The sequence below is a fragment of the Leiobunum rupestre genome, chromosome 8, assembly GCF_980474605.1.
Source record: "Leiobunum rupestre chromosome 8, qqLeiRupe1.1.hap1, whole genome shotgun sequence".
NCBI classification, from domain to species: Eukaryota; Metazoa; Arthropoda; class Arachnida; order Opiliones; family Sclerosomatidae; genus Leiobunum; species Leiobunum rupestre.
The window spans coordinates 18,685,034-18,711,647 of record NC_143391.1 but is presented as its reverse complement, the minus strand read 5'-3'; the positions used below and the strand labels follow the sequence as shown (position 1 = coordinate 18,711,647).

Sequence of the window (26,614 nt, the reverse complement as noted above, 5' to 3'; positions counted from 1 at the left end):
ATTTCGAACTTAAAACTGGTTTTTCTCAAATAGGGGTTTTCAGACTTGCTTGACTCTTGTTTTTCCTGCTTATGAAAAGGGATGGCGCTGTTCCCATTTTCCTCGTATGATGAAACAGAGCCATCTGGCGAGAAAATAAAGATATTTTTGAATTATTTTGTCTAGGAGTATGAATGTTCCATTCCTAGATTTTGTGAGGGATTGTAATATAGCCGGTGCGGAAGGACGTGTCTTCTTTGCCTCCGTCTTTTTTTTTACCTTCCCTAGTTCTTTTTTTTTCTAAGCCTATTTGGCCTAGCTTCTTTTGTCTTAGCTTTCCCAGTCCCTATCCTGCCTAGTTTTTTAGCTTTCCCCGTCTTATTTTAATCGCCCGCTTTCGGGACTATGGCTTCTTCCTCGGAATTTGCCGGCGTTTCTCAAGGTATGGAGATGGCCGAAGGTGACTCTTCCGGCTACATCACCGTGGATCGCCGCGGCCGGCCGATCAACCGCGCCAAGCGTTCGCGTTCGCCGAGCGTTGGGGAACATTCCTACGTACGTGGCCCCACCCACCGCGAATACCAGGACTTTTCGACGCCCAGGGCACCCCGTCGCCGGGGTCTCCCCCCCCTCCACCTGAAGCCGTCTTTAGAAGGTGAGAAATTCTCAAGCCTGGGTACAAAACAACTTTACGTGTATACCGTTGGTGCTTTCGGCGAAGGGGTCACTTTTCAGCCCCTCCCTCAGGGGGACCTGCTGGTCTTCCCGAAAACAGAGGAGCAGGCTGCGGCTATCAAATCAGCGACCGCTTTCGGCGATTTCAAATTTGGAGTGGCGGGATCCCAGACAGCATCGGAAGTGGCTCTACGGCGGATTATTCATGTCCCAACGGACATTACCAAAGCGGACATTGAGGAGGCCTTACACTCCAGTCAGCAAGCGGTCAAGTCGGTCCGCCGTCTCGGTGGTCGTTCCAATACGTTTCTTATCGGCTTTCCCAAGGAATCCGTTCCGAGGAAAATCTTCATGTATGGCATGGCTTTTGGGGTTCTAGATTACACCCCTCGTCCACTACAATGTTACAAGTGCCGGCACTACGGGCACATTGCTTCAGCTTGCAGAACCCAGGTGGCTCACGAGATCTGCGCCACATATGGAAAGGATCACGTCTATGATCCTACTCAGAGGTGTGAAGCGACGGCATATTGTGTCAACTGTAAAGGCGCCCACAGCTCTGTTAAAAAGATAGAAAATAAGTGTATATTTGTTTGTTTTGTTTATTAATTCTTTCCTATATGTAATTAAAACTTGGCGTTCTTGAAATTAAATTAACTGTATAACTGTAATTGATTAAATGAAATTGTATTGTAAATTCTTGTAACCATGCTCTATTCCCTTTAAGGGTAAATTTGAAAGTAGGCCACATTCGGAGAAATAGAGCTAAAAGAATGTTGCGGGAGGGAAATTCCGTCCCATCCTGTTGTAAAACGGTTTTCTTCGAGAGAAGTGGATATCGTACCGGGCACCTATTGTCCCAAACGTAACAAGGCCGAACTCTGACCTTCAAGGTCGGAGCTTCGTGACTATTCTAAGAAATCTCCATCGCTTCCCCCTCTCTCGAAGGGAACCGTTGGAAATCTTTGTCAATTAAGACAGATGAAATTTAGAAACCTCGGAAGGAGGCAGGAAATTGTTACTCCCAAATGGAGAAAAGTTGTTAGTAAGCCCCAAATGGGCAACGTAAATTAAAAATAGCAAAATTAAATAAAATCAAATAAAGTTCGCAAACAAGTAGTTTTTATTTCAAAATTCACACGACAATATCTGAAGTCGCAAAGGTAATAGGTTTTTCAGTCGGCTAGTTACCTAAATTTAGCTCTCCCAGTTATCGCCAGTTACGAATTAACAAGCTCTAAGTCTTCAGAGTGCCCTTTTCTGCCGCACAGAGGATGTCTCCTTCTGAGAGGCACGAGCAATCGTCCGTCAAAAGTCATACGCCCACGTAGTGTCACGCCACAGGAGTAAAACCCCTCGCAGGCCACCACCATCGGCTGCGTCCACTCCAGAGGTACAGATGGCCGCGCCTCTGGGTCTTTTTTCGGCTGCTGATATTTCTTTGATGGTGGCGCACATTGTGGCCGCCGTTGTGGAAACATACGAAAAGAATAAAGATCCAGGGCACCCAGGACAAACGGTCGGTCTTGAAATCCCTTGCGGCTTCTCTTACCGCCGGATTTGTGGACAAGTTCAACAGCAAATTGTCCCCTCATGGTCAGGGCTCTACCACTCAGTATGCCTTCACTTCACATCCCACTGGAGATGATTAGCGTCCTCCAGTGGAATGTCAACGGCGTTCGATCTCGATTACCGGATCTCATTGACCTTCTAGGTGACTTACACCCCACTATTATCGCGCTTCAAGAAACTTTTCTCTCTCCAACGGATACAGTCAATCTTCATTTCGGCTGTTATGAACCCTTTCGTGCGGACAGGGTAGTCCATCGACCTTCGCCTTCCGGAGTTCGTGGTGGTGTTGCGACTCTCGTCGACAAGTCTCTTCCGGTAGTCCGTCTACCCTCTCCAGCCTGTGTCGGTGTGGAATCTCTAGCCTTGAAGATTCACTCCTCCGTTGGATGGTTCACCCTCTTCAACATCTATGATCCTCAGAGTAAAGCCACTAAGACGTTTTTCGACCTTCTCTCCGTCTTAATCTTAGGCGATTTCAATGCCCATAACATTCTCTGGGGCAGCTACAAGACTAACGTACAGGGCCGCCTCGTCCAGACTTGGCTGGAAGACCACGACAATCTGGTCCTCCTCAACAGCGGTGAGTCTACTCGTCGCCCAACTAAGGGTCCTGATGGTGCTCTAGATCTTGCTTTTGCGAGTACCGACCTGGCTATCCATCTCCCTTGGTTGGTCATACTCGCAGGCACCAGTGAACACCTCCCGATTCACATGGGCGTTCCATCTCAAGCAAATAGCGGTCATACTGGCCCAGGTCACTGGCACTACCCTGCGGCTGACTGGAAACGCTTTTGCATTCTTTTGGATGACTCCCTATCAACCGACCCCCTTGACAACTCAGTCGGCTGAAACTATTATATTTCAAGCGGCCCTGGCAACGATTCCGGTTAAGTGGGGAAGTGGTTCCGCAGGCCCCCGCCAGCCTCCTTGGTGGGATGCCACATGCTCTGAGCAGGCCAAGACTGTCAAAGCGGCTCGACGCAGGGCGCAACGCTCGAGTCGTTGGATCAGGTCGCTTACAAACGTGAAAGGGCCCTTTTCAAAAAACTAACTAGAGAGACGAAGCGTAACAGTTGGAGAACTTATTGCAATAAACTACATGCTCACACTCCTTTGACTCAGGTCTGGTCTCAAGTTCGGTGGTTCAAGACTGGTACGCGTCCACGGAAGCTCATTACGTTGAACAAAGGAGACAAGGTGGAAACGGATCAAGCCCAAGTCGCAGAGTGCCTCGCGCAGTCTGTTAGAGCGGATACCCATCCTCAGCCAACGCTCGGCCCAGAACAAAAATAGCAGCCTGAACCACTTTTGGAGCAGCCACCGGTGAGATACAATGTCCCTTTCTCGGAAGCGGAGTTATACGAGGTCCTCTCCGGCAACACCTCCCCGGGGAAGGACAACGTCTCCAACCTCATCATAAAGAACTCGACTCCGGCTTTCCGAACGGCACTCCTAGCGCTCTATAACAGCCTTTGGGCGGAGGGCATCATGCCTTCTCGTTGGAAACATGCTGTCTTGCATCCCATTCTGAAGCCTGGGAAGCCCTCCCCGATGCCGCGTCTTACCACACTATATCTCTGCTTCCTAATCTCGGCAAAATTTACGAGAAGCTGGTTCTAGGCAGACTGGTTTTAGACGTGGGCGTCGAGCGACCGACAATGCGATCCGCCTTGCTATGGCAGCCCAAGGTGCTCTTGCTACGAACAATCACTGCCTTGCGGTCTTCTTAGATCTGAAAGACGCTTTTGGCAGTGTTCACCATCAGGCGCTGCTCTACAAACTCCAACGCCGGGGTCTTACCGGCAATCTTCTTCGTTGGGTGGAAGTCTTCCTCAAGGATAGGACCTATCAGGTCAGGGTCAATGGTGCGCTCTCAGACACTTACCTCGTCATGAGAGGCGTTCCTCAGGGCAGCTCGATCAGCCCATTCCTCTTCACTGTAATGTTGGACGGGATTCCTCAACTATGCCAGAGACATGTTTTCCAAGGGGAAAACGCCGACGATATTGCAGCCTGGGTCTGTGGCCAAGCCCTTCATGCCTTATACGGCTCCATGCAGCAATCGCTTGATCACATCGCAGAGTACGGTGCACGCTAGGGTCTCAACTTTCAGCGACTCAAGTGCCAGTTTATGCTTTTCTCAAAAGCGACTAACATCCCAGGCGATCTCACTCTCAGTCTCGATGGCACTCCCTTAACCAAAGTCCACTCGTATAGGTACCTTGGTGGTATTTTCGACGACAGACTCTCATGGAAGCCTCACGTCGAGGCTCTAGCCTCGTCTTCACTCAAGCGCCTCAATCTTCTGCGTACTGTCTCAGCGACCGGTTGGGGTGCCAGTAGGGGCGTGCTAAGGCTTTTGTACACCCACCTAATTCGCTCCAGGCTGTCCTGATGGAAGCTGAGGCCGCAATTCCACCACTGAGTTTTCGTCGCACTCTTTTGGACCTTCATACACTTGCTCCATGTGGCGCAGCGGCTACCCCGGCCTTTTATCCCGCTCTTCTGCGGGACAACCTGGCTCAACTGGAGGTCATCGAACATCGCTTCGCCCCGGATCGGCTTCCTTTTCTGCTCCGGGCGTGGAACTTGGATAGGGAACACAATCTCTCCTGGCTCTTTCATGCCTCCATGGGTTATCTTACTCCCACGTCCACTCCTCCTTGGGAACCTCCCAAGGTGACGGTCATCTCCCGTTGGCTAACTACTCGCAACGGTGACCTCTGCTCGGACGCGCTACGACAGATGTTCCTCGCGACGCTCGACATCTACGCCAAAGACGCGACGGTTATTTACACTGACGGGTCTCTCACCCCGAACTCGAGAAACGCCGTGATTTTGAATCTAGGGTACGTAGTTATATTATCTTTGGGTGTGTTGAAAGCGGTCCATGACGGATTTTCCGACCTTATTTCCGCCACTTGCGATATACTTGGAAACGCTGTTCGGACTTGATAAATTTCTTCGGACTATTATTTATCGTTCCCTTTTGTTGGGTTATTCGATTTGCCGCGTATTTTAATTTTCCATTTGTTTTATTTTGTATCTGATGCTCATGGTGTGAACATAGAAATAGAAATTAGAGTAGAAGCACTGCCCTTTCCGCCAATCCCAAGGGAAACAGGTGAACTAGAAGGCTGACATTAGGGTGGAATCGCGATGTACGCGCCATCTGACAAACGCATTAAACATTGTCGCAATGGCCACGATGCGAATTTCGAAGAGGAAAAAAAAGGCGATCCACTGCGCATCACGTCGTGCGCAGCGGCGGTGTTTTAGTGTTTAAATTTTTGTGTCGAAAAGCATATCCGCAAAAATGGTTAAAAACTGCGCTTTTTCACATTGTAAAGAGAGATCTGGGAACGAAATAAAATTCTCATTTCATAAGTATGTAATATTATAGTAAATATTTTATAATAATCTCGAAATAAGAGATTTTTTTACACTAAGATTTCCTCTGAGAATTACTAGGAAAATGGGTTTTAGCGGTAAATCGCGAAAATTTGACTCCATCTTCAATTACTTCATATGACTTTGTGTGTAGTAAACATTTTGTGCCGGATTAAATTTACTTTCAAAATGGAAGGCACCATTTGAAAGCAAATGCTGTACCTACACAAGTAAAAATTACCCTATACATTCTGAAATAAAAAACTAACTGAAATATGAATAATTTCTTTATTAAAATAAGAATTTGAAAGACATCCCAAAAATATCTTCTAGAGTATGCCAATTTATTGATTTTAGTAAGTGTTATTTAGTTTCCCTATTTATCACAGGTTATTTCAGAAAACTTACGGAAAAAGTGAACTACCGGAAACCACTCAATTTGACTTGACTAATACTGATGATAGTTTAAAAGACACTTAAACCAAGATTTTGGAATCTCAAGTAGGCATATTTTAAACCAAAATGAAATAATTAAAATTTAGTTAAACTGTGATGATTTGTGGTATTTTAGACTTACAATGATTGCGCAAAGTTAACGTGTGACTTTAAGGGTGACACTGTAGTTATAGTCGCTTCTTGAGATTTTATGATTTTCCTAAAGCTGTTTAAATAACTTAATATAATTTCAGATAAATAAAAAAAGTTTTCAATATGTTGCCTACGATCTGTTTTATGTTATTCCACGTGACCATATTTACTTATTTAGTTTAAATTGTTTCTATGAGATGGCGCAACTATCGTGATTCCACTCTGATGGCAGCCTTCTAGCTGGTACGTCCCCGCCCAATCCAATCGTGCTTCTAGTCTAATTTCTATTTCTATGGGTGTGAAGGCTTATTGCTATATACACCAACTTATACCCATTCTTGTTATTCTGCTCGCCCCCCCCCCCTCCCTGAAAGAGTACTTAGTCTTTGGTACTTAGTCGCATTCTGGATTCTCTCCTTTTCACTATGGGTTCTCTTGCAAATTTTACAAGATTAGTGTGTCGTTTACATACTAATAAGTTTATTTCACCAAGAATCGTATTGAGTGTAGTATACGCAAAACAGTTCCATTTAAAATCTTTCACTAGTTTCAATAATGACACGCTCTTGAAGAAGCGAGTTGTAAGTTTTTCTTTAGTCAAGGCTTAGGTACAAAAATTCTACTCTAGGATTTGACCCTCTTTGACCCCCAAGTAACACGCGTCTGTGTTTCTTCTCGTAACTTTTCCTTTCGCTAGCTAGGTCGGAATTAGTTGGTTAAAAATTTAAATAAAATATTTTATCATTTAAAGTTAGGGGTACCAGTATGTCTCAAGCGGATTGTTAGTACAAGCAAATCTAAACAAACTTTATCAGATTTACAAGAAAGAGTGCTAAATATATGCCGCGCTTATGACAAAGTCACATCGGAAAAGGTCAGAGTTCTAAAACGCACTTTACCTTTATATTTCAGTCTTCATTGCAGCAGCCTTCTCTACGTTGCTTCAGTGAAAAACCTCCTTTAACGCTTGATTTCATTCGTGATAGGGTGGTCTTGGTTCTAAAATTATATGACAAGGTTGAGCCCAATAAGGTATGGTTTGATAGGTGAAAAACTCTTTGTAGAGAAGGCTGAAAAAAAAAGATCTTGACTGATTATGATTTTCATAGTTGACATTAGAATCACATTTTATGAAAGATTTGGGGTTAGACAGCCTTGATCATGTAGAAGTCATTATGGCAATGGAAGATGAATTTGGTAAATTTATATTTTGAATTTTGATTTAGGTTCGTTCAAAAGAAATAATTTTAAAACTTTTGACAGGGTTTGAAATACCAGATGCGGATGCTGAAAAGTTACTGCGACCTTCTGATATTGTTAGATATGTTGCTGATAGGGAAGAAATTTACGAATAAATTAATTTCAGTATGGTAATGCAATTTTTATAAATTTTTCCCTTGTTAGTCGTCAAATATGTTTCTCATATTTCAGAGAGCAGTTTTGCCTGCAAGACCTAAATGCTTTCCTTTTGTTTTAAATTTTGTTAGGTTTGTATAAAAAAGTCATTTAGATTTCACTTTCCATGTTATACAGTCATGTAACTCAAACTGAACAATAAATAGGAATTAAAACCAATTAATTATTATACTTCATTATTAAAGAACCTGAGAAACATTTTAAAAGTAATTTTATAATTTATTAACAAAAATATCAACTGGTGATTGAAATTAGCTATAAATTAAACTAATTTTCTAACAAGCAAAATTCATTTAAAAACTTTGTGCAACAGCTTAATTAAATGTCTAAAAAAACGTTTTAATAAAACCTGCTATAAGACGAACAAAAAGAGACACTTTTCTATCAGATTTCTCAAACGTTTCCTCAGTCACTTTATAGCTGGGGTTAAATAAGTAATCTTGCTCCTATAAGATTTTAAATGTCGCTGACAATATTATGCAAAGGATTTCTAAGGATTTTACCATGTGTAGTTCCTTTTGAAGTTGAAGACTTGTAGTTACTACCATTACTTGTGCTTCTAGATCTCGGTAAACTGACCTATAGCCTGTTAGAAAAAAAAAATATATTTTTTTTTTAATATAAGATGCTCAAAATAAAATATATACCAAAATTGGGAGATCCAACAAATGTTAAGACGGGATAATAAATTTCTGGTGGGTAATACCAGATCCCTTTAGCATGAAAAGTCCATTTGTCTCTTTGGTATTCAAACAGATTAATTCTATTTGACTGTCCTAACTTGAAAGCTTCTCTCGCAAATTCTTTCTCCATATAAGTATAGACTGATGGAATTAAACCAGCTAATCCCCTTGCTCCCAAAAACCCATTGGCCTATATGAAATCACATGAAAAAATATTGAACCAAATAAAATAAAACAAAGTTAATGTACTTGGGGTGATGCTGCAAGAATTTCAACTTTTGCTTGACAATTTTTAATTACTGCATCAGTATATTGTTTAGTTAAATTTAAGTAACCTAAAAAGAAAATAAATGCACTTGGTAATAACTAATAAGACTAATGAAAAAAAAACTTATATATTACCTGAAGCAAATCTGATATTAGAATATTTTGATGCTTGGTTTAGAAACCTATTGGTTATTATTTGATCCTGATCTATGCCTAGTGGTTTCATTTGTATTAAAGGGAAAACACAGGTATCAATTTCATTTTGAGAATCTGTTGAGTTATTATCTTCACACGCATCACTATAGGTAGCCAAAAGATTATTTAATCTTTTATTCGCTTCAGAAGAGAAGGTTTCCAGATTTCCTAATAGAAAGTCTGGTTACATAAATCCACAAAGGTATTCAGACAGTTCTGAAATTTACCCAAGTATGGGTGTATGGTCCAACTGGGATCAAGCATTAAGTTATTATTTGAGTCAACCTGTAAAGAGAAACTGCCAACAGTTTTGACTAGATCATCAAAAAAATTTGCCAACTCCGGACAATTTTTGAAGACTATATATCTATCTTGTCTTTGCTGAAAATATTGATCATTTAAATTTGCACTGTAAGGAGAAACAAGTAAGTTTATGTAACATATTTGGTGAACTCAACTTTTAGGTTTCTATATACTTGCCCACTCATAATTAATGTATCATCAAAAAGGTAGACTTTGAGATGGCAAAGCCCAACAACTTCATTCCATCTCTCTGGTAAAAATTTTCGAAGCCAGCCCCTTAGAGATGGAGTGTGGTATAAAGAAATTCTAACTCGGTTTGGAAATTCTTTCACAAGAGGCAATAGCATGGTTCTTGAATTTGGATCTCCTCTGCTACCCCTTGATGAGTCCAGAAGAACATGAAGTTTAACATCACGGGACTCTGCTTCTGCAAGAGATTTTCTAAAGCAGTCTACCTATAGATTAAGAGTCAATTATTGTAATATATATATGTATATAGTATAACACTGACCAATTCAGTTTCCATTTCTGTGGTTCCAAGATATAATGACGCAATAGTTATCCGTTTTTTACTTTTCCTGATTAACTCCTGAAAACAAGGCAATATGTGACTCAATTTCATTCTAATAAAATGACAAATCTGGTATCAAATGCAATATTTTAAATTAATGAAGCTTTTCACACCTTTAATTTGTTGAAAAACTCTGAAGGTTGACTCAAAATTGAAACTCTTTCACCCGAGATATAAAACTTTGGCTTAACTTCAGACACCCAGTCAAGTCCATAATTAGCCAATTTCCGGTGCAAAATTTGCGCTTTACTCATTTTGTCAGTTAAAATTATTACAATATAATTCCTATGGAATAAAAACACTGAACATTACTCCAATTTATCCATTTAATTTACTTTTTAACATCAATTGTACAAAATTTACTTTGGTATTTGTTTCAACTAACTCTAGTAATTTTACTAATATACATAGGCCCAAAGTTACAGGGTAGGAAAGGTAAAATTAAAGCACCGTAATTTTGTGAAAAATCAAAAGATACAAAATGACTAATTTGCTCAAACGTATTTCTCAAATCTTTCACAACAAAATTCATACTAGTTTCCTCTAAAGCTTTGGCAAGTGCAAGATGAACAACACCATCATTTTGGGCAGGTGATAAAGAGCAAGTTGAATAAACTAAAGAGCCACCTTTGTTCAAAGCTCTGAGTCCTGAGAACAACAATTCACTTTGAATCTCCGGAAGTTTAACTCTTTCTTTAAGTCTCTTGGGTGAGAAATAATTATTTTCATCAACTGAAACAGACACTCTGTCGTTGGTGCAAGGTGCGTCAACCAATACTTTATCAAACGAATTTAATGGAACATCTCTTCCATCCATATGGGTCACCTTGATAACTGTATCGAGGCTACTCTGGTGAGGTAGAAAGCCTTGAATAACATTTTTCAATTTTCTTATTCTAGAAGCGGAGTTATCAATGAGATATAATGATCGTGGGCACATGGTGTAAGCCATTGCTAATGCCTTTCCACCAGGAGCTGAGCATAAATCTGCAATTTCTTCTCCAGGCTGAATATCAAGTGCGATGACCGGAAAGAGAGAGGCCCCATCCATTAAAAAATAGTTTAGGTAGCCAGTCTCATCTTTTCTTGGATGAGGAAAAATACTTATATCACTTTTTGGGAAAACAAAGACTTCCCAGGCCGGGGGAAATTGAATTATTTTCTCAAATTCTTTTTTTGCATTTAATTTTTGATTTAATAGATTATAACTACTTTCTGGAAAGATTTCCTCTTTATATTGAATTTCAGAAACCGGCATAAAAGAATCTATGTTATATCTGCTATGGTCAGCGTCGATGCTATTAGCAATATCCAAGGTTTCATCATATCCGTCAGTATTTCTAAGTACTTTTTCAAGTGATTTGTCTTCATTTGTAAAGGATGTATTTCGAGGTTTCCCATTAATCAGATACTTGAAATTAATCGCACCAATGTTGGTCAATTGCTTGGTTTCATTGGCATAAGGATTTATAACAGCACAATATTTATGGGAACAAAGTAAAGCTAGTCGGATAGATGGCCACTTTTCTTTAAAAACATTCTTGTAAAAATCATCAAAATGATTTAAAGCTAATGCAGACGGCAATTTGGATTTATCATTAAATTTACTTTTTACTCTTAGTACAGTTTTTGATGTATGTAACCATTTGTATTTTGACATTGATACTGTTGAAATACCTTTAAACGGTTTCGTGATCATATTCATGGTCTTTGTTTTTCACTTTGATTAAATAAAATTCTGCCTAATTTCGATATTTCACATAAAAAAAACACTCACCTCCCAGATATAGCTACGCCTAGGCATTAAACAGTGGAAAAAAAACCATGTGTATTGGAGGAAATGACCTCTGTAAGAATTCCGCAGAGTTCCCCCGTTATAAAGAATCCTTGGTTCCCCTAAGCAGTAAACATTAGTGGGTAAAAATTACTTATCCCCCCGATGGACCCCGACTACGGCTGCTATAAAGTTTTTTTCTGAGGTCAATGGTTGCTGACAATTCGCTGAGAATGTTAATTATCTAGTTGATTTTTCACTGTCAACTTCGTTAAGAGAAGCGGTCGCGGTTGACCCGCTTACGTCTGAATCTATACCTCTACCTGAAAAAACTCAGGGAAAGTGAGAGTTTGTCTCAAAGGGAAATAATATAGTTTTCCTTGTAGCCCACTTCCAAGTTGTCAAACAACTTTTTTGGGGTGTATTACGTAAATGAGAGGTCATTGAGGGAGAGTTATATTATGAAAAATAATATTAAAAGCAATATGAAACCTGCTCTTTGAACAGATATACTTAAGTCTTCTTCTCCAGAGAGTAAACATATTGCCCAAGATATTGGTAATTATAATCTAAAAAAGTTCAAAATCCTTTCTCTTTCTGATTATCATATCTTATCTATACAATATATGTTTGTAATAAATTAATACATTAAATCTATTTTTTTCCTCATTCTGTAGAAAACTCATTGGAACGCCAATCACTTAATTTAGTAACATGCAGCTTAGACATCGCAAGACATGTTCTGATGAACTTCAATCCAATGGAAATGAAATTCCACTGCTCCAGGAGCTAAGTAGTTCTTCAACTATTCTTCAAACTTGGATGGTTTCAAAATTTGGACTAAAGAAGAGATGGTTGAGGAAACTAAGAAACACTTGCCTAACAATTACAGCAATTTACTTCATACTTCCAATATGGTTTTATTACTGCCCATGGTTAAGACGCCAGTGTGTTTTCCTCAACAACTTCCATTGGCCTCCTTTTGAAACCAAAAATCTGACTGAACCAAAATTTTTCAATATGCCACATACCAGAAGTTTCTTCTTGAAGTCTGAGCCAGATATTCAGCTAGGAGTTTGGCATGTTTACCCACGTTCTATGGCTTCTAAAAGTGATTTAGCAGATGCTTCAAAAGAATTTGATGATGACAGACCAGTAATACTCTACTTTCATGGGAATTCGATGAACAGAGCCGCCTTGTATAGGAGGAAACTGTACAAGGTTCTATCAGAGAGCAGCTTGGTGGATGCTCATGTTATTACTTGTGATTACCGAGGTTTTGGAGACTCTACTCCAAAACATCCTTCAGTTCAAGCTCTAGTTCAGGATGCTGAAAACGTGTACAATTGGCTTATCAAAAAAGTGCCACGATCCCGAATCATAATCTGGGGTCATTCTTTAGGGTCAGGAGTAACCACACTATTAGCAGCTAAACTCAGCAAAGAAAACAGTCCCGCAGGCATTGTGTTGGAAAGTCCTTTTACCAACATTCCAGATGCTACAAAAAGCTTTCCCTTGTCTTTTTTCCATCGACGTATGCCATTTTTTGATAAACTATTTGCTCAACCCACAAATAATGCAGAGACCAACTTCAACAGCGATGAGAAGATTATGTTTGTTAAAGTTCCTCTGATGATTCTACATGCTGAAGACGATGGTATGGTTGCTGTTGAAATGGGCCGCAAACTTCACAAGATTGCGTTAAAAAAACAAGATGAAGGTATTCAAAGAGCTCAATATGAAGAATTTGAATCGTCGGATGGTTGCGGTCATCTTTTTATCAGTAAAAGTCCTAAATTACCCTCTCTGGTGAAAAAATTTATTGAAAATGTTGCAATTAAGGAGTAAAAAAAAACTAATGTACTTCATACTTGCACACATATATATTGTTCATTATAAAACTACTTATCTTTCATGTTGCATCTAGTCTGTATAAATAATTTGTTATTAAAATGCATTTAACTGTTATTTATTATTCAATGTAAAATAACATAAGTTAATCATAATCAAAAATTAGTTTTACTATATAATCTCTTAATTTGGCAATTGGCTTAGTAAATATAAAAATAATTAACATCTTTCGATGAAGCTGCATTGAAGTAATAACTTGTTACTAAAAGGCTGAGCGACTGACTCCAAATTTTTTCAAATGCGCTTCTTCCTTAACACAATCTAAAACCTAAAAAAGAACACCAAAAAATTAGTTAAATAGCTATAGAGCCTTAAGCAATACGAGCAACCTGGTGGTCCAAGTAAGCTTCGCAATCGTAACACCAAACTGAAAAATCAGAGAAACTAAGAGCCAAAGGATGGTTATGTTCCTTAAAATGTTGTAGCATGTGCTTTTCGACATATCGTCCACACGCTACGTGGTAGCATTTTGTGCACACCCAATTTTCAGTCACATCATTGCATTCTGAGCATGGATTCTTTGGATCAAGACCTTTGGAAGGTAAACTTCCAACCCCCTCTTCTAAATGAGGACACCATGGCAGTGGCTCAACTGCATAGAGTTGAGAAGGAACTTCGTTTCCTATTAGAATCTGTATGGCAAACAGATAATTATATTGCAAAATTTAATTTATTTCATTAACGAAACAAACCTCTATTGCTTTTGAATTACAACCTCCAGTTGCACCTGTGTCTTCATTACTACGAGTCTCTCGTTTGAAAGATGTGTTATTACTACTTTTAATATTAATTATTACCCTTAATTATATTATGGAAAAGGATTTAAATGAATTAAATAATTAACTAACACTTCAAAGGCATCGGGAGACCCTTTTGATTCCGGCTTAATGTAAGAAAACGCTGGAAGATCCACTGTTAATGGTATTTCAAAAATTTAAACAATTTTACATAAATCCAAGTTTTACTTCAAATAAAATTTGGCATACCATCAAATTTCAGACTTTTCCAATATTTGGCCTGCGCTCTTTTGGTTTTTAAAATAGACTGCACAGCACTGCAATTTGTAACTCTATACATTTATTCTTTTTAATTGTGAAATATTTCTTTACCTGTCACAAGGTTTTAAATCATCAATTAAGGAAGGAAGAGGATCACCTAACAAAGCACCAACACAATTGGCCATGCAACTAGCAATAACAGGGACATTATAACCACCCTGAAAAAAAAATGACAAAAGTTTATTAACAGACAATAGAAGTTACAATAAAATTCATTACCTCTAAAGCCAAAATAACTTTCCCATTTGCTAATGAACACAACTGATGTGTCATGTGACTATAAATTTCAGGCGAAAGAACACATCCACCCTAATTATATAAATTAATTAATAATACACTGAAGAATAAAAAAAAAGTGAAAACTTACAATTAAATCGCCCCTTGCTGCATCAAAACCAGCAGAAATAAAGACTAAATCTGGATCAAACTAAAGGTGAAAAAGTATAAGCTTATCAAACATAGAATGTTCTTTGTTTCTTACGTGAATGACGCATAACTCACTTCATATGCTATTGGCATAACTATTTGGAAAAAAGCTGCTAGGTAATCTCCATCTCCCATACGACCTTTGTTCCATGGTACATTCACATTAAATCCTTCTCCTTTCTTTTTTCCTATCAGAAAATATTCAAAAGGTTATGCGATTTAAGCTTATTAACGGATGATATGTATTGCACCAGTAAAATTTGAATCCGCAGAGTACAGAAATGGAAAAAATAATGAATTGTCATAACGGTGAATGGAAATATATAAAAATCTAAAAAATATTGAATGAACATATTAGAAATATAAAATAAAATTTCAAAATATAAAAATTACCTTGGGTCATCTTCAAACAACGCCGACGTCCCATTTCCAAAGTGGATGTCCCAGTCAACTATTAATATACTTTGTACAAAACAAAAACATAAGTAACTTTATAAAAACTTGGAATGACAAACATAACACAGATAACAAACCGGTTAATGGAATATCGGCTTTGAGCATATTTTGCTGCTAAAGCAACATTATTGAAAACGCAAAAACCACAAGCTTCTTCCTTTTCAGCATGGTGACCTGGTGGACGAACAACAGCAACACCAGAACGACTCTTTAAGTGAACAAAAGTATAAATTTCATTTGCTTATTACTAAATCCTCAATCTTCTTACAATTCCCATGGCTACAGAGTCAACAGCTTGTAAAATGAACCCCGCAGCTAGTGTGGCTGCATTGTACGAATCCTTGCAAAAGTAGATAGATTTATAATTCTCCTGTAACTCCAATAAATCATTGTTTGTTGAAAACTGCGTATTTCGCATTAATTCCACATAATTTTCACAATGAATCATGCTTAGTTCTTCTTCCGTTGCGTGCCTTGACTAAAATAAAACATAAGTCAGAATTTCACAAATAAGGTCAACAACCTTAATCTCACAGGTAATTTTAAGCATCTATCTGGATAGTCAAATGATTTTAATTTTTCATATATCTTCAAAATTCTTTCAGGTTTTTCGGGGTGAATTCTAACAATAAAGATTTTAGTTTTTGATAAAAGAAAATTGTCAAAATTAAATATTACTTTTCTAAAATGCTCTGATGTTTAGCCATAAAGGGGTCAAAAGCTAAGCAAAGTCGATTTTTTGGAACAAAAAGATTAGTTTTGGCAATGAGTTCATCTACAATTTTTGTCAATTCTTTGATTTTAGTCTCGGAGTGCTTGTAATAGTAATCTTTAGTAGGGAATGTGTCAGGTCTCTTTAAACCCAATTGGCCTTTGTACTCTAACTTTGGAATGTGCCTATTTAAAAAATTACTGGTTAAACATTTTAAACCTATTAAAAATAAATAAAATACAGCTAAAATTTTCCCTCGCGACTTTTTCACAGGGGTGTGTATCTCAATATTACTTTTGTCTATTATCAATCTGAACATCAGACTTTTCATAGCTGCCTTGGAATGCTAAACTTCGCCAATATGGTCGAAGTTTTGTTATGACACTCAAAATTGAATCTTGTACGCTTAAATGAAAAAATTTACATTTTAATTTTAACGAAATCAACGTAATATAAACACGCTCACCATCTAAAAAATTACCTTTCACTTGGAGCTTCTAAAGGACCAATTCTAGGGCACGGATCACCTAATAAACACCTTAACGATAATGCAACCCCTTCAGCTAATGACTTCAAAAAGTATCCTCCCTGTTTAAAATTATTTGTAAATTAATAATGAAAAAAAAAAAGGAAAATTATCTTTTACCTCAAGAAACACACAAATTTTTCCTTGAGCAAGCCCCATTAAGGAATGTAACATGTGCGAATAGAAAGCAGGAGTTACTAGCATTTCACCTTCTGGACAACCAATTGCTGCATCAAAACCAGATGATACAAGAATAAGCTCAGGATTAAACTATAAATTGATATGGCAGGGGTAAAATATCAGACTATAACTGATATTAAAAACAATTTAAAAGCATGCCTCATAGGCGACTGGCAAAAGAATTTGTTGAAAAATTGCGAGAAAGTCATTGTTTCCCAAGCCAATAGAATTTAATGGTACATTGATGTTGAATCCTTTACCAGGACCAGAGCCAATGTAATCAAAATTCGACTCTCTCAGTTCCGGCCAAAAACTGCCGTATTCATATCGATGTATGGAGAAATATAATACCCTGTACAAAAAAAAACATATCTTATGTAAGCAACCTTTCTCTACAAGAAATTCTCATACCTCGGATCGTCGTAAAAAGAGTATTGTGTTCCCTGACCATGGTGTATGTCCCAGTCTACAATCAATATTCTGTTGAATAGACTCATTATTGAAATTTGCCCACTCCAATCAATAAAATATTACTTTTTTAATTTTAAATTTTCCAAAGCGTGCTTAGCAGCAATCGCCACATTGTTGAAAAAGCAATAGCCACAAAACTCTGAAGTCATAGCATGGTGGCCAGGTGGTCTATAAATAATTTAATTATTATTTATTATAAGATTTACTTTTCTAGTTCCTCCAATACCTAATTATGGCCATTCCATTTTGAGTCTGCAATAAATATAACAAAATTAGATTCAAAATAAAAACTTGATTATTTATTTTGCATACCTCTCCTGAAACAACATTATCAACAAGGTCTATTGAACAGCCTACAGCTTTCAAAGCACACTGGTATGTTTTCTAAAATAATTATAAAAGTATGAGAAAATAAAATTTTATCTTTATAAAAACTATTAAATACAAACCAAATTGAAATACACTGAATCGTACAGTGATGCTAGGGACTCTAGTTTTTCAAAATCTTCATTTCCATCCGTAGTTTTTAATAAATCCAAATGCTTTTTACTGAAAGAAAAAAAAACAAGTTTAAAAACAGAACTTATTACAATGCAGCAATTTAACTATTACTCGTGTAATAAGATAATTTCTTTTTCTGTGGCTGATCTAGGCTTTAAAGTTTTTTATTAGCTTAACTCAAATGAGATTTTTGTAAACTATGGCATTTATTTACCGGAATTAATTTGCATCTATCTACCAATCCATATTCCATGCATCTTTTCAAAGAGAGTGAAAATCTTTCGGGGCACTCTGGATAGTCGGCATCCCAAGAGCAAAAGTGGTCAGTCATACACTCATCATAAGTCAGAGACGTTCTTTAAAATATTTTATAATAAGTTTTGGTTTCATTTATTTCGAAATTTGTATTATACTTAATGGTTTTCAAAGAATCCTCAGAAATATCCAGACTCTAGGGAACAAATTAAAAGTTCATCATTAAAAGGCCTCTTTCTACCCTCTATAATTTCTCACCAAGGATTTCATACTTGTTAAAATTGAATTTGACATATTTCGTGTTCAAAAAAATATATCAATGTATACAGAAATAAAAATTATGCAAACAATGATATTCAAGTTAGTTATTAAACTTTTTCAACAAATTCATCAGAGTTATTAAACTTTTTCAACAAATTCATCAGAGGCTTTCGAACATTGCTTTACACTTTAGGTGGTTTCTTTTCGCCTGTTCTCGGACTAAAAGTGTACTCTTTCTACCATAAAACGTTTTATTCGCCTGTTCCGGGGATGAGAATTACACCGCCCCACAAACCATGGAGGAAGAAGAACGATAGTAGTTTCTTCCAAAGAGTATGGAGGAAATAGAGATAAAACAACCGGGAGAGGTCTGCAACCATAGAAATCTTATACTCCTACCTAGAATGCTCCAATCTACGGGAGAACCTGACGCCAAGTCATTTTGTAGCAACGACTAATGATTATATAGTCTTTGCTTAAACTTCAGCCAATCAGCGGCCATTCATTGACTACGGCAAGCTGCTAGCGCCATAACATGGCGGTTAAAAATAGTAGAAGCTCAGACGATTTTTACAGGATCCATCCGATCCAAGCTCGCAGAAATCCCATAGGCCGGGAGTAGTGGCTAACTCCTGTAATCCCAGGCGTCCGGGAGGCAGAGCTTGTGGATGGCCGTGTGAGGACGACCACTAATCCCCCAACTGGTGGTTGTCATACTTCCGCCACGGGTGTCCCAACCCTATCCCCAAGTATCCCCCCGTTGGCGTGGCCGTAACACATATCTCGCCCCTGATTAATCAAATGGACGAGCGGACTGAATTGTCCCACCCGTTACAATCGCTCATAACGAGCTTCTAAAACAAAAAAAAAGAAATCCCATAGGTTTTTGCTGGAGTTTTTCACATGAACCACTTCAACGTTTTTGGATTTTTATTTAATGAAAGTGTTAATATTTTTTGAACTTTTAGTTCATATTTACTTATTATAAGGAATATTTAAATGCTATTGCGAGGAAGATATATAAGATTTCGTTTTGGTTCGCTTTGAAAATATTTAAGCCTAGGCCTGACATAGGCCTAACTTTTAAAATAGCAGGCAATGTCAATGGCAGTTTTGGGAGAAGCAGTGACTGAAGGTCTTAGTATTAACCTTTGCATTTAAAGGTTATTTCACATTTAAAGTAATTAATATTATATTTATTATTATGTTTGTAGAAACTTAGATAAACAAAAACCTTATGAAAGAGTAATTATATCCCAGAAAAAATACATTACACTAACGAATGACAATTATGACTAATTGACGACAGTCATTGAATTAAACAGCAACAATCATACTGATAATTTAATAATATGCTTTTTGTCTTAGAAGCTTAGCCAAGATAAATGTCTCACACTCTGCTTAAATTCAACATTCCACTGTAAAGAAACAGTCTACCATGTTTAAAAACTACATTAAACGCGATCACGTGATCGCAGGGGCCGTGACTCGATTGACGTGGGCCAATAAAATGCGGGTTCTTAAGGTGACGTAATCTAAAATCGAATTATTATTCTCAGTAACTCAAACTAGATGGCAACGAGTCGTTGTCGTAGTCACTCTTTGAATTGTGATTGGCTGATAACATAGAAATCTCATAGGTAACTAGAATGCTGCCGCCTACGGCCGAGCTTGACGCCTTGATCCTTCAGCCAATGAGAGGCCGTAGAGTGGTTCCGCCAAGGAGGATAATAATCCTCCTTGGTTCCGTGCAAGGTTCCGCGTATCTATAGCGGGAGCTAGTGAGGTCATTCTCTCTGGTGACATTAAATTCTTGGCAGAACCACTCTTTGAGCTCTGATTGGCTGAGATCTGGCTATCGTCTGCCATGGCGTTTGGTCCATTTGCCAGTTACACGGCAGCATTCTAGTTACCTATGAGATTTCTATGGCTGATAATGACGAAACCTCTGAAAATATGTAATTGGCCCATTTTGTATTTATACGGAATCATTCTATGTTATAAGATTTCTATGTCCGCAACGAAACGTTCACCACCGAGGGGGTTGACAATAGGGAAAAACATCTGTAAACCTAGCTTCAAAATAGCTACCGCAGCGCTATTTTGAAGCTCGGTTTACAGATGTTTTTCCCCATTGTCAACCCCCTCGGTGGTGAACGTTTCGTTGCGGACCTCTCTATTTTATCTCTATTTCCTCCATACTCTTTGGTTTCTTCCTCCATGCACAAACTATTCGCTTGTTCCGGGCCATTGGTTCCGGCTTGGATTAATAATATGTAACCTATTATTAATCCGAGGTTCCGGGGTATTAGGGCTACTCTTTTTACTCATTTTGAAAAGGAGGTGTAAAGGCATAACCATAGAGTAGTCTCGATGGCACTCCCTTAACCAAAGTCCACTCGTATAGGTACCTTGGTGGTATTTTCGACGACAGACTCTCATGGAAGCCTCACGTCAAGGCTCTAGCCTCGTCTTCTCTCAAGCGCCTCAATCTTCTGCGTACTGTCTCAACGACCGGTTGGGGTGCCAGTAGGGGCGTGCTAAGGCTTTTGTACACCCACCTCATTCGCTCCAGGCTGGATTATTCCAGCCCCCTCTATGCAGCCGCTCCTCTGCTCGCCTCTTTGGACAAAGTCCAATATGATGCTCTACGGGTCATCCTTGGTGTGCCACGGTCTACACCCATTGTCCTGATGGAAGCTGAGGCCGCAATTCCACCACTGAGTTTTCGTCGCACTCTTTTGGACCTTCATACACTTGCTCCGTGTGGCGCAGCGGATACCCCGGCCTTTTATCCCACTCTTCTGCGGGACAACCTGGCTCAACTGGAGGTCATCGAACATCGCTTCGCCCCGGATCGGCTTCCTTTTCTGCTCCGGGCGTGGAACTTGGCTAGGGAACACAATATCTCGTGGCTCTTTCATTCCTCCATGGGTCATCTTACTCCCACGTCCACTCCTCCTTGGGAACCTCCAAAGGTGACGGTCATCTCCCATTGGCTAACTACTCACAAAGGTGACCTCTGCTCGGACGCGCTACGACAGATGTTCCTCGCGACGCTCGACATCTACGCCAAAGACGCGACGGTTATTTACACTGACGGGTCTCTCACCCCGGACTCGGGAGTCGGGGGTGCCGCCTTCGCCATTCCTTCTATCGGGGTCGGTGCTCGGTCTTTGGTGGATCCCGGCCATCCCATCAACAGGATAGAGCTGTTGGCCATTCAATTGGCACTTTCATATGCTTCCGCTCATCTCGCAAGTTCAATAGTGCTCTGCTCCGACTCCAAAAGCGCGCTTACGACGTTACATTCACGTTCAAATGATCCGGTAATCACCGCTATTCATGACTTATGCGACGGGTACTCCTACTCAGTGACTCTTTTGTGGTGTCCGGCTCACGTCGGAGTAGTGGGCAATGAAACGGCGGACGGTCCCGCGGACGTCACCAGTCTTCCGCGCCCCTCCAAGGTGGATTTTTTCCTCCCGGCTACGCTCTCCGAATTGAAATCTGTGTGTAGTAAAGTGGTTACCAGTGCTTGGTGGGATTCCTGGCAGACCCGAGCTACCTCCTACGCGCTCAGGGAGGCGATATTATGCGGCTTCAGCTCCCCAGGCGGGATGACACTCTTTTGGCACGTCTCGACTGTGGACGCCTTCCCACAAAAGCAACTCTCTTCCGTTTTAATTTGAGTAGCTCGGATTCTTGCTTGAAGTGCGGGGCGGTAGATTCCGCGGAGCACATTCTCTTCGCCTGTCCATCCCAAGTTGCATCACAGCGTGGTCTTCTTAGTAGTCTCCATAAGAGGGCTCTTCCTGTCTCTCTGACGGGTGTATTGAAAGTGGTCCACGCCGGATTTTCAGACAGTATTTCCGCCACTTGCGGTATACTTCGCAACGCTGTTCGGACTTGATAACTTTCTTCAGACTATTATTATCTCGTCTCTGTTGTTTTGTTCTGTTATTCGATTTGTCGCGTATTTTAATTTTTTGTTTGTGTTCATTTTATTGCACTGTTCGCTATTAGTGATTGTCAATTTTCCATTTGTTTTATTTTGAATCTGGTGCGCTTGGTGTGAAGGCTCATTGCTATATACACCAACTTATATCCATTATCGTTATTCTGCCCCCCCCCCCTCCCCCTGCTGCGGTGCTTTTCCGTTTTCGCTTAAGACGTCTTCGGTGTGTCGCTCCGGTCAGTGCGCGGCGATAGAGACGCTTCACCACATTCTTTTTGAATGTCGGGCTGCTAGAGGTCCCCGCCATTCGTTTTTGGCGTCGCTTACGGCAGGTGACTTTCTCCACTCTGGCCTTTTCTCGAGGTGTACTACCGATTATTTCGGACGTGTGTAATCTGCTCCGCGCCTTTGGCATTCGTTAACATTACCAGGTCCAATAGTTTTGTTTTTGGTTTGTTTATCTTATTATCGCTGTTTGTATATACTTTAAATTTATTGTCTAATTCTGTATGATGCACATGGTGTGAAGGCCTCCGCTGCCATATACACCAATAAAGTCTTTCTTACTTTTGAAAAAAAAAATGACAGTTGATTTTCCAAAAGGCATAATCAAGGATAATAGCTAAAGGATACGAAATGGCGAAGCGAGCTCATACCTCTCTCGTGAAAGGAGTCTCCCCCAACGGGTAGATGGCATGGGTGGAAAAAGTGGGGATCGCATCCTGGTAAAACGCTAGCTGTCCTTGCTGTTGCCATCTAGAGGCAAAAATCTGCGACTCCTGGCGACAATAAACAGTCATTCGATCTAGGCTTAGGTCAAGTGGCGGGATAGCTTTAAAAATTTTAACTTTAACGGTGATTTGATTTGAGCTTTGATTTAAATAGTTATTTTGTAAAATGGGAAAATACTGTGTGTTTAGTAAGTGTAAATTTTTTTGCTGCGCCTTAGTAGGTTTTTTCAAAGCTTTTAACTTAAAATAATTGTGATCCATATTTAGCTATTATCTTTTATATCTCAAAACTAAGGATATTTGAAAATATCCTTAGTAGAGAGGGCGCTACAAAGTGGTCTTACCAGGATCATACACATTTCCCCATTTTTTAATACCCCCCTTTTCTCCCAACTTGTTGGAATAAAACTGTTACGGAAGGGGATCGAAAATCGCGGGTTATTTCGTATCCTTTAGCTATTATCCTTGGCATAATTTATTTCATTTCACCGCGCGTTTAATGCGCCACGTAATCTGCCCATCTCATGGCTTCCTACATTGGCGAAAAGGGGGTCGGCACTCGTGGTCAACTTCGCCAGATACAATAGTGCCTCTATTTCTTTTCTATCTCTATGGGCATAACCGGCTAAATTAGATATAATACAGCCGGCTATGGTAAAGGAGTAAATCGGATTTTGTCGTCTACTAGCCCACGGCCAACTTCGATCGCGTGTACCGCGCTTTAACGGCCCCGCCAATCGCCTGAATTTAACGTGTATATATTTTCCCGCCAGGGCTCCGCTACGACCAAAATTTAACGTTAGTCAGATAGGAAAAATCAACTAAAAACAACTTTTTTAAATGAATTTTAAAAAACATTTAATTGAACCGAATGTAGGTTAATATTTAAATAATAGTATAATATTTTTTTAAAGATAATAATTTTTTAACGGTGTTTATAAATTATAAAAGAGTTAAACAGAAATAGATGCTGCCAGGAACATAGTATTATTGCGTAATACTTGAAACACATGTAAATAAATAAAACAAAAAGTGAAAAGAAGATTCAATGTAACTTCAGGGTAAATATATTATTTTAACATTTTTAATTAAATAATATTAAGTTAAAATATATTATAAGCGCAATAAATTATAATTTTATATATATTATATTATATTGGGTAAGGGCCGGTTTGTAATTTTATCTGACTGAAAATGTTTTCCATAATAAAGGTACAAACCTGAACAGAAATCATCCTCCTTGAAATGCAGGCTGCAGACCATCTGTGTATCTTTTGGTACAAAATCATCCCGACTAATGTTTTTAACCATAAACTTCTAAGGCTTTCTTCGCTAGTAAACTCGTGAAAAGGTAGGTCTTTTCTATTTACATGGATTGATGTATAATATGGTACGCAACACGAAGGCATTGTGATGAATATTTCTATCTTTTACATATTTAGTTCCAAAGATGTACCTAAGCATCTTTTATCTTCAATTATATTTGTTTTAACATTCTTACTCTTAAAACTATAGTGAGTTGCAGGCTAAGAAAGACAAAATATATAGTACAATCGGCGCAAGGATGCCTCAGGTCGTTTCCGGTCATTCCACCGCGCGAAATTTGAATTTGGCCATTTTACGGTCAAATTCGAATTTTGCTCTTTTTGTCGTCTTTTAGCGCCGCCTAGAGACCGAAATTGGAATCTTTATTTTTTAATTTCATAATTGTGGTGGAGAGCAAATTTAAAAGATAAGGCATTCCTATAATTCTTAAATTGAAAATAGTATGTATAATTATTTATTTTTTGTAAATTTATTTCTACGTCTTACCAGTTAAATAGGTAGTTTCTTTTAAAATAGTTACCACGCTTTCTTGGGGGTAACATTGTCTTAATGAGCTATAGACGTTTAAAATTATATTTTTCTCTTTATTTGTTAACAATAAACCTTTATCATGCTTTTTATAGTAACCTCTTGGGCTATTTAAAATATTTGGAGCTTCAATTATCGAACTTTCTTTAGCTGCATTAAATAATTTTTTTTTATTATTGTGACGGGTGGGACAATACAGTCCGCTCGTCCACTTGATTAATCAGGTGCGAGATATGTGTTACGGCCACGCCAACGGGGGGATACTTGGGGATAGGGTTGGTACACCCGTGGCGGAAGTATGACAACCACCCGTTGGGAGATTAGTGGTCGTCCTCACACGGCCTTCCACAAACTGTGCCTCCCGGACGCCTGGGATTACAGGAGTGAGCCACTACTCCCGGCTGCATTAAATAATTAAACTCATGACAACATGAAATTAAAAAATAGATTCCCATTTCGGTTCCTAGATGGCGCGAAAAGACGATGAAAATCACGAAATTTGAAATTGACCGTAAAGTGGTAAAATTTAAATTACGCGCGGTCAACTGGCCGGAAATGGTCTGAGGTATCCTTGCGCCGACTGTACTATATATTTTGTCTTTCTTAGCCTGCAACTGACTATAATTAGATTTACAGAAAATACTACCTAAGAACGGTTATAAACTCGTGAATTTGCTATATATATACTATTAATAAAGATTTGTTATTATTATTAAAGATTTATAAAGTTTAAGAGAGACATTATTTACGCATCAAAACGCTCTAAACACCTCTACAACCTTCAAAACTATGTGTTATAATATGGCGCCTTCGCGAAAAAAAAGCGTATCTTTTTCTTTATTTAATTTTTATAAGGTAATATTTTTTTTAAAACTATGAATTATACATAAATATATTACTAACAAGGAAAGTGGAAAACCGAAGAAAAAACATTTTTCCGCGATTTGGCTTGTATTCCCTGCCTTTGGCGATAGTAGGTTTTTGGTCGTATGTAGCGCCCCTATCTGGATTATTCATACACGCAAATTAACATTAGATGCGAGGCGATTTATCTTTCCGGAAGACCCTTATGATGTAAGGTACATCTGAGTAGGTGCCGAGCAGCGGCATTTGAAGGGCAGTCAAAAATATTGGTTGGCGTACTAACGGAGATCCACGCCGGGTCCCACGGAGTGATTGAGGCAACTTGTAACATTCTGCGAAAGGCTATTCGTCCATAACTTTAACCCTGCGTACGAACTTGTATTGAATTGACTTTATTATGTTGTACAGTTTTATTAATTTGGTTTTTTTTTGTGTTTTTTTTTGGATTTTTTAAAATTGGCGCGCATGGTGTGAAGGCTTTTAGCTGTATACACCAATTTCCCTTCTACATTATTCTGACCCCCCACCGCGAGGTGATTTATAGGGCCGCTAAAGCGCGGTACGCGTGATCGAAGTTAGCCGTGACCAAAGATAATAAAACTACGTACAGAGGTGGGCAAAAAGTTGCGAGCGTTCGGAAAAATGAGCATATAGAGTTTTAAACACGGCTTGCTCAAGTAAGCGAGTACTCAAGGCAAACGAGTTTATTTTCTCTATCTCTAATTGAGAAGCCTCTGGGCGAGCGCCGAATAGTTCGCTCCGGCGTTGATGGCTGACGGCGCGCTGAGGGAGATTCCCCCCTCGACGGGTTAGTTCCCTCACTTTTAAGCGCTCACCGCGCGCTGAGCGAGATCTCCCGATCGTCGGAATAGCCCCCTCACTTTTAAGCGACGCGTTAGTACCCTCAGTAGAAAGCGCTGACGCAGCGTTGAGGGAAAATTACCGAGAGAAGGAATAGTTCGCTCAGATTTGAGCGCTAGCTACGAGCGGATTTTGATCACGGTGAGCGACGGTAAAGTTCGTTTACGCAAATCGCT

At 39.2% G+C, this 26,614-nt stretch overlaps 6 protein-coding genes across 10 annotated transcripts; 3 read left to right on the top strand and 3 right to left on the bottom strand.

Moving 5' to 3' along the window:
- The first annotated feature begins 6,587 nt into the window (after positions 1 to 6,587).
- On the top strand, positions 6,588 to 7,783 carry ND-ACP (NADH dehydrogenase (ubiquinone) acyl carrier protein). 4 transcript variants are annotated; one of them, XM_090156131.1, is made up of 6 exons: positions 6,588 to 6,785; positions 6,956 to 6,985; positions 7,117 to 7,236; positions 7,314 to 7,401; positions 7,468 to 7,569; positions 7,636 to 7,783. In XM_090156131.1, the coding sequence occupies exons 1-5, from the start codon at positions 6,630 to 6,632 to the stop codon at positions 7,557 to 7,559; spliced, it is 486 nt and encodes a 161-aa protein (XP_090012257.1). In that variant the 5' UTR covers positions 6,588 to 6,629; the 3' UTR covers positions 7,560 to 7,569; positions 7,636 to 7,783. The 4 variants fall into 4 exon arrangements, with proteins under 4 accessions (XP_090012257.1, XP_090012256.1, XP_090012259.1 ...); XM_090156130.1 differs by having other exon boundaries at positions 7,468 to 7,574; XM_090156133.1 differs by lacking the exon at positions 6,956 to 6,985 and having other exon boundaries at positions 7,468 to 7,574.
- Positions 7,784 to 7,865: 82 nt separating this feature from the next.
- On the bottom strand, positions 7,866 to 11,951 carry PGS1 (Phosphatidylglycerophosphate synthase 1). Its single transcript, XM_090156810.1, has 10 exons — positions 11,417 to 11,951; positions 9,753 to 9,924; positions 9,580 to 9,657; positions 9,246 to 9,523; positions 8,993 to 9,174; positions 8,706 to 8,933; positions 8,553 to 8,638; positions 8,268 to 8,493; positions 8,124 to 8,206; positions 7,866 to 8,066 (listed from the first exon to the last, which is right to left on the bottom strand). The coding sequence occupies exons 2-10, from the start codon at positions 9,891 to 9,893 to the stop codon at positions 7,947 to 7,949; spliced, it is 1,422 nt and encodes a 473-aa protein (XP_090012936.1). The 5' UTR covers positions 9,894 to 9,924; positions 11,417 to 11,951; the 3' UTR covers positions 7,866 to 7,946.
- Positions 9,934 to 11,423, bottom strand: l(2)10685 (5-methylcytosine rRNA methyltransferase l(2)10685). Its single transcript, XM_090156811.1, has one exon. It carries the CDS (start codon positions 11,342 to 11,344, stop codon positions 10,016 to 10,018), a length of 1,329 nt encoding a protein of 442 aa, XP_090012937.1. The 5' UTR covers positions 11,345 to 11,423; the 3' UTR covers positions 9,934 to 10,015.
- LOC149932604 (lysophosphatidylserine lipase ABHD12-like) lies at positions 11,571 to 13,360 on the top strand. 2 transcript variants are annotated; one of them, XM_090156813.1, is made up of 2 exons: positions 11,571 to 11,971; positions 12,124 to 13,360. In XM_090156813.1, exon 2 carries the CDS (start codon positions 12,128 to 12,130, stop codon positions 13,259 to 13,261), a length of 1,134 nt encoding a protein of 377 aa, XP_090012939.1. In that variant the 5' UTR covers positions 11,571 to 11,971; positions 12,124 to 12,127; the 3' UTR covers positions 13,262 to 13,360. The 2 variants fall into 2 exon arrangements, with proteins under 2 accessions (XP_090012939.1, XP_090012938.1); XM_090156812.1 differs by having other exon boundaries at positions 12,091 to 13,360.
- HDAC6 (histone deacetylase 6) lies at positions 13,321 to 18,299 on the bottom strand. The gene is made up of 28 exons (XM_090156809.1): positions 18,168 to 18,299; positions 18,068 to 18,105; positions 17,869 to 18,010; positions 17,766 to 17,806; positions 17,603 to 17,702; positions 17,466 to 17,537; positions 17,380 to 17,405; positions 17,217 to 17,321; positions 17,094 to 17,162; positions 16,842 to 17,034; positions 16,623 to 16,772; positions 16,458 to 16,564; positions 16,271 to 16,381; positions 15,943 to 16,161; positions 15,799 to 15,886; positions 15,533 to 15,742; positions 15,342 to 15,472; positions 15,202 to 15,270; positions 15,060 to 15,139; positions 14,884 to 14,996; positions 14,750 to 14,809; positions 14,602 to 14,691; positions 14,434 to 14,540; positions 14,311 to 14,378; positions 14,173 to 14,236; positions 14,017 to 14,101; positions 13,654 to 13,956; positions 13,321 to 13,592 (listed from the first exon to the last, which is right to left on the bottom strand). Exons 1-28 carry the CDS (start codon positions 18,201 to 18,203, stop codon positions 13,527 to 13,529), a joined length of 2,943 nt encoding a protein of 980 aa, XP_090012935.1. The 5' UTR covers positions 18,204 to 18,299; the 3' UTR covers positions 13,321 to 13,526.
- A 1,797-nt stretch (positions 18,300 to 20,096) lies between these two features.
- LOC149932602 (uncharacterized) lies at positions 20,097 to 22,083 on the top strand. The gene is made up of 3 exons (XM_090157148.1): positions 20,097 to 20,128; positions 20,578 to 21,804; positions 21,867 to 22,083. The coding sequence occupies exons 1-3, from the start codon at positions 20,097 to 20,099 to the stop codon at positions 22,081 to 22,083; spliced, it is 1,476 nt and encodes a 491-aa protein (XP_090013274.1).
- Positions 22,084 to 26,614: the final 4,531 nt, after the last annotated feature.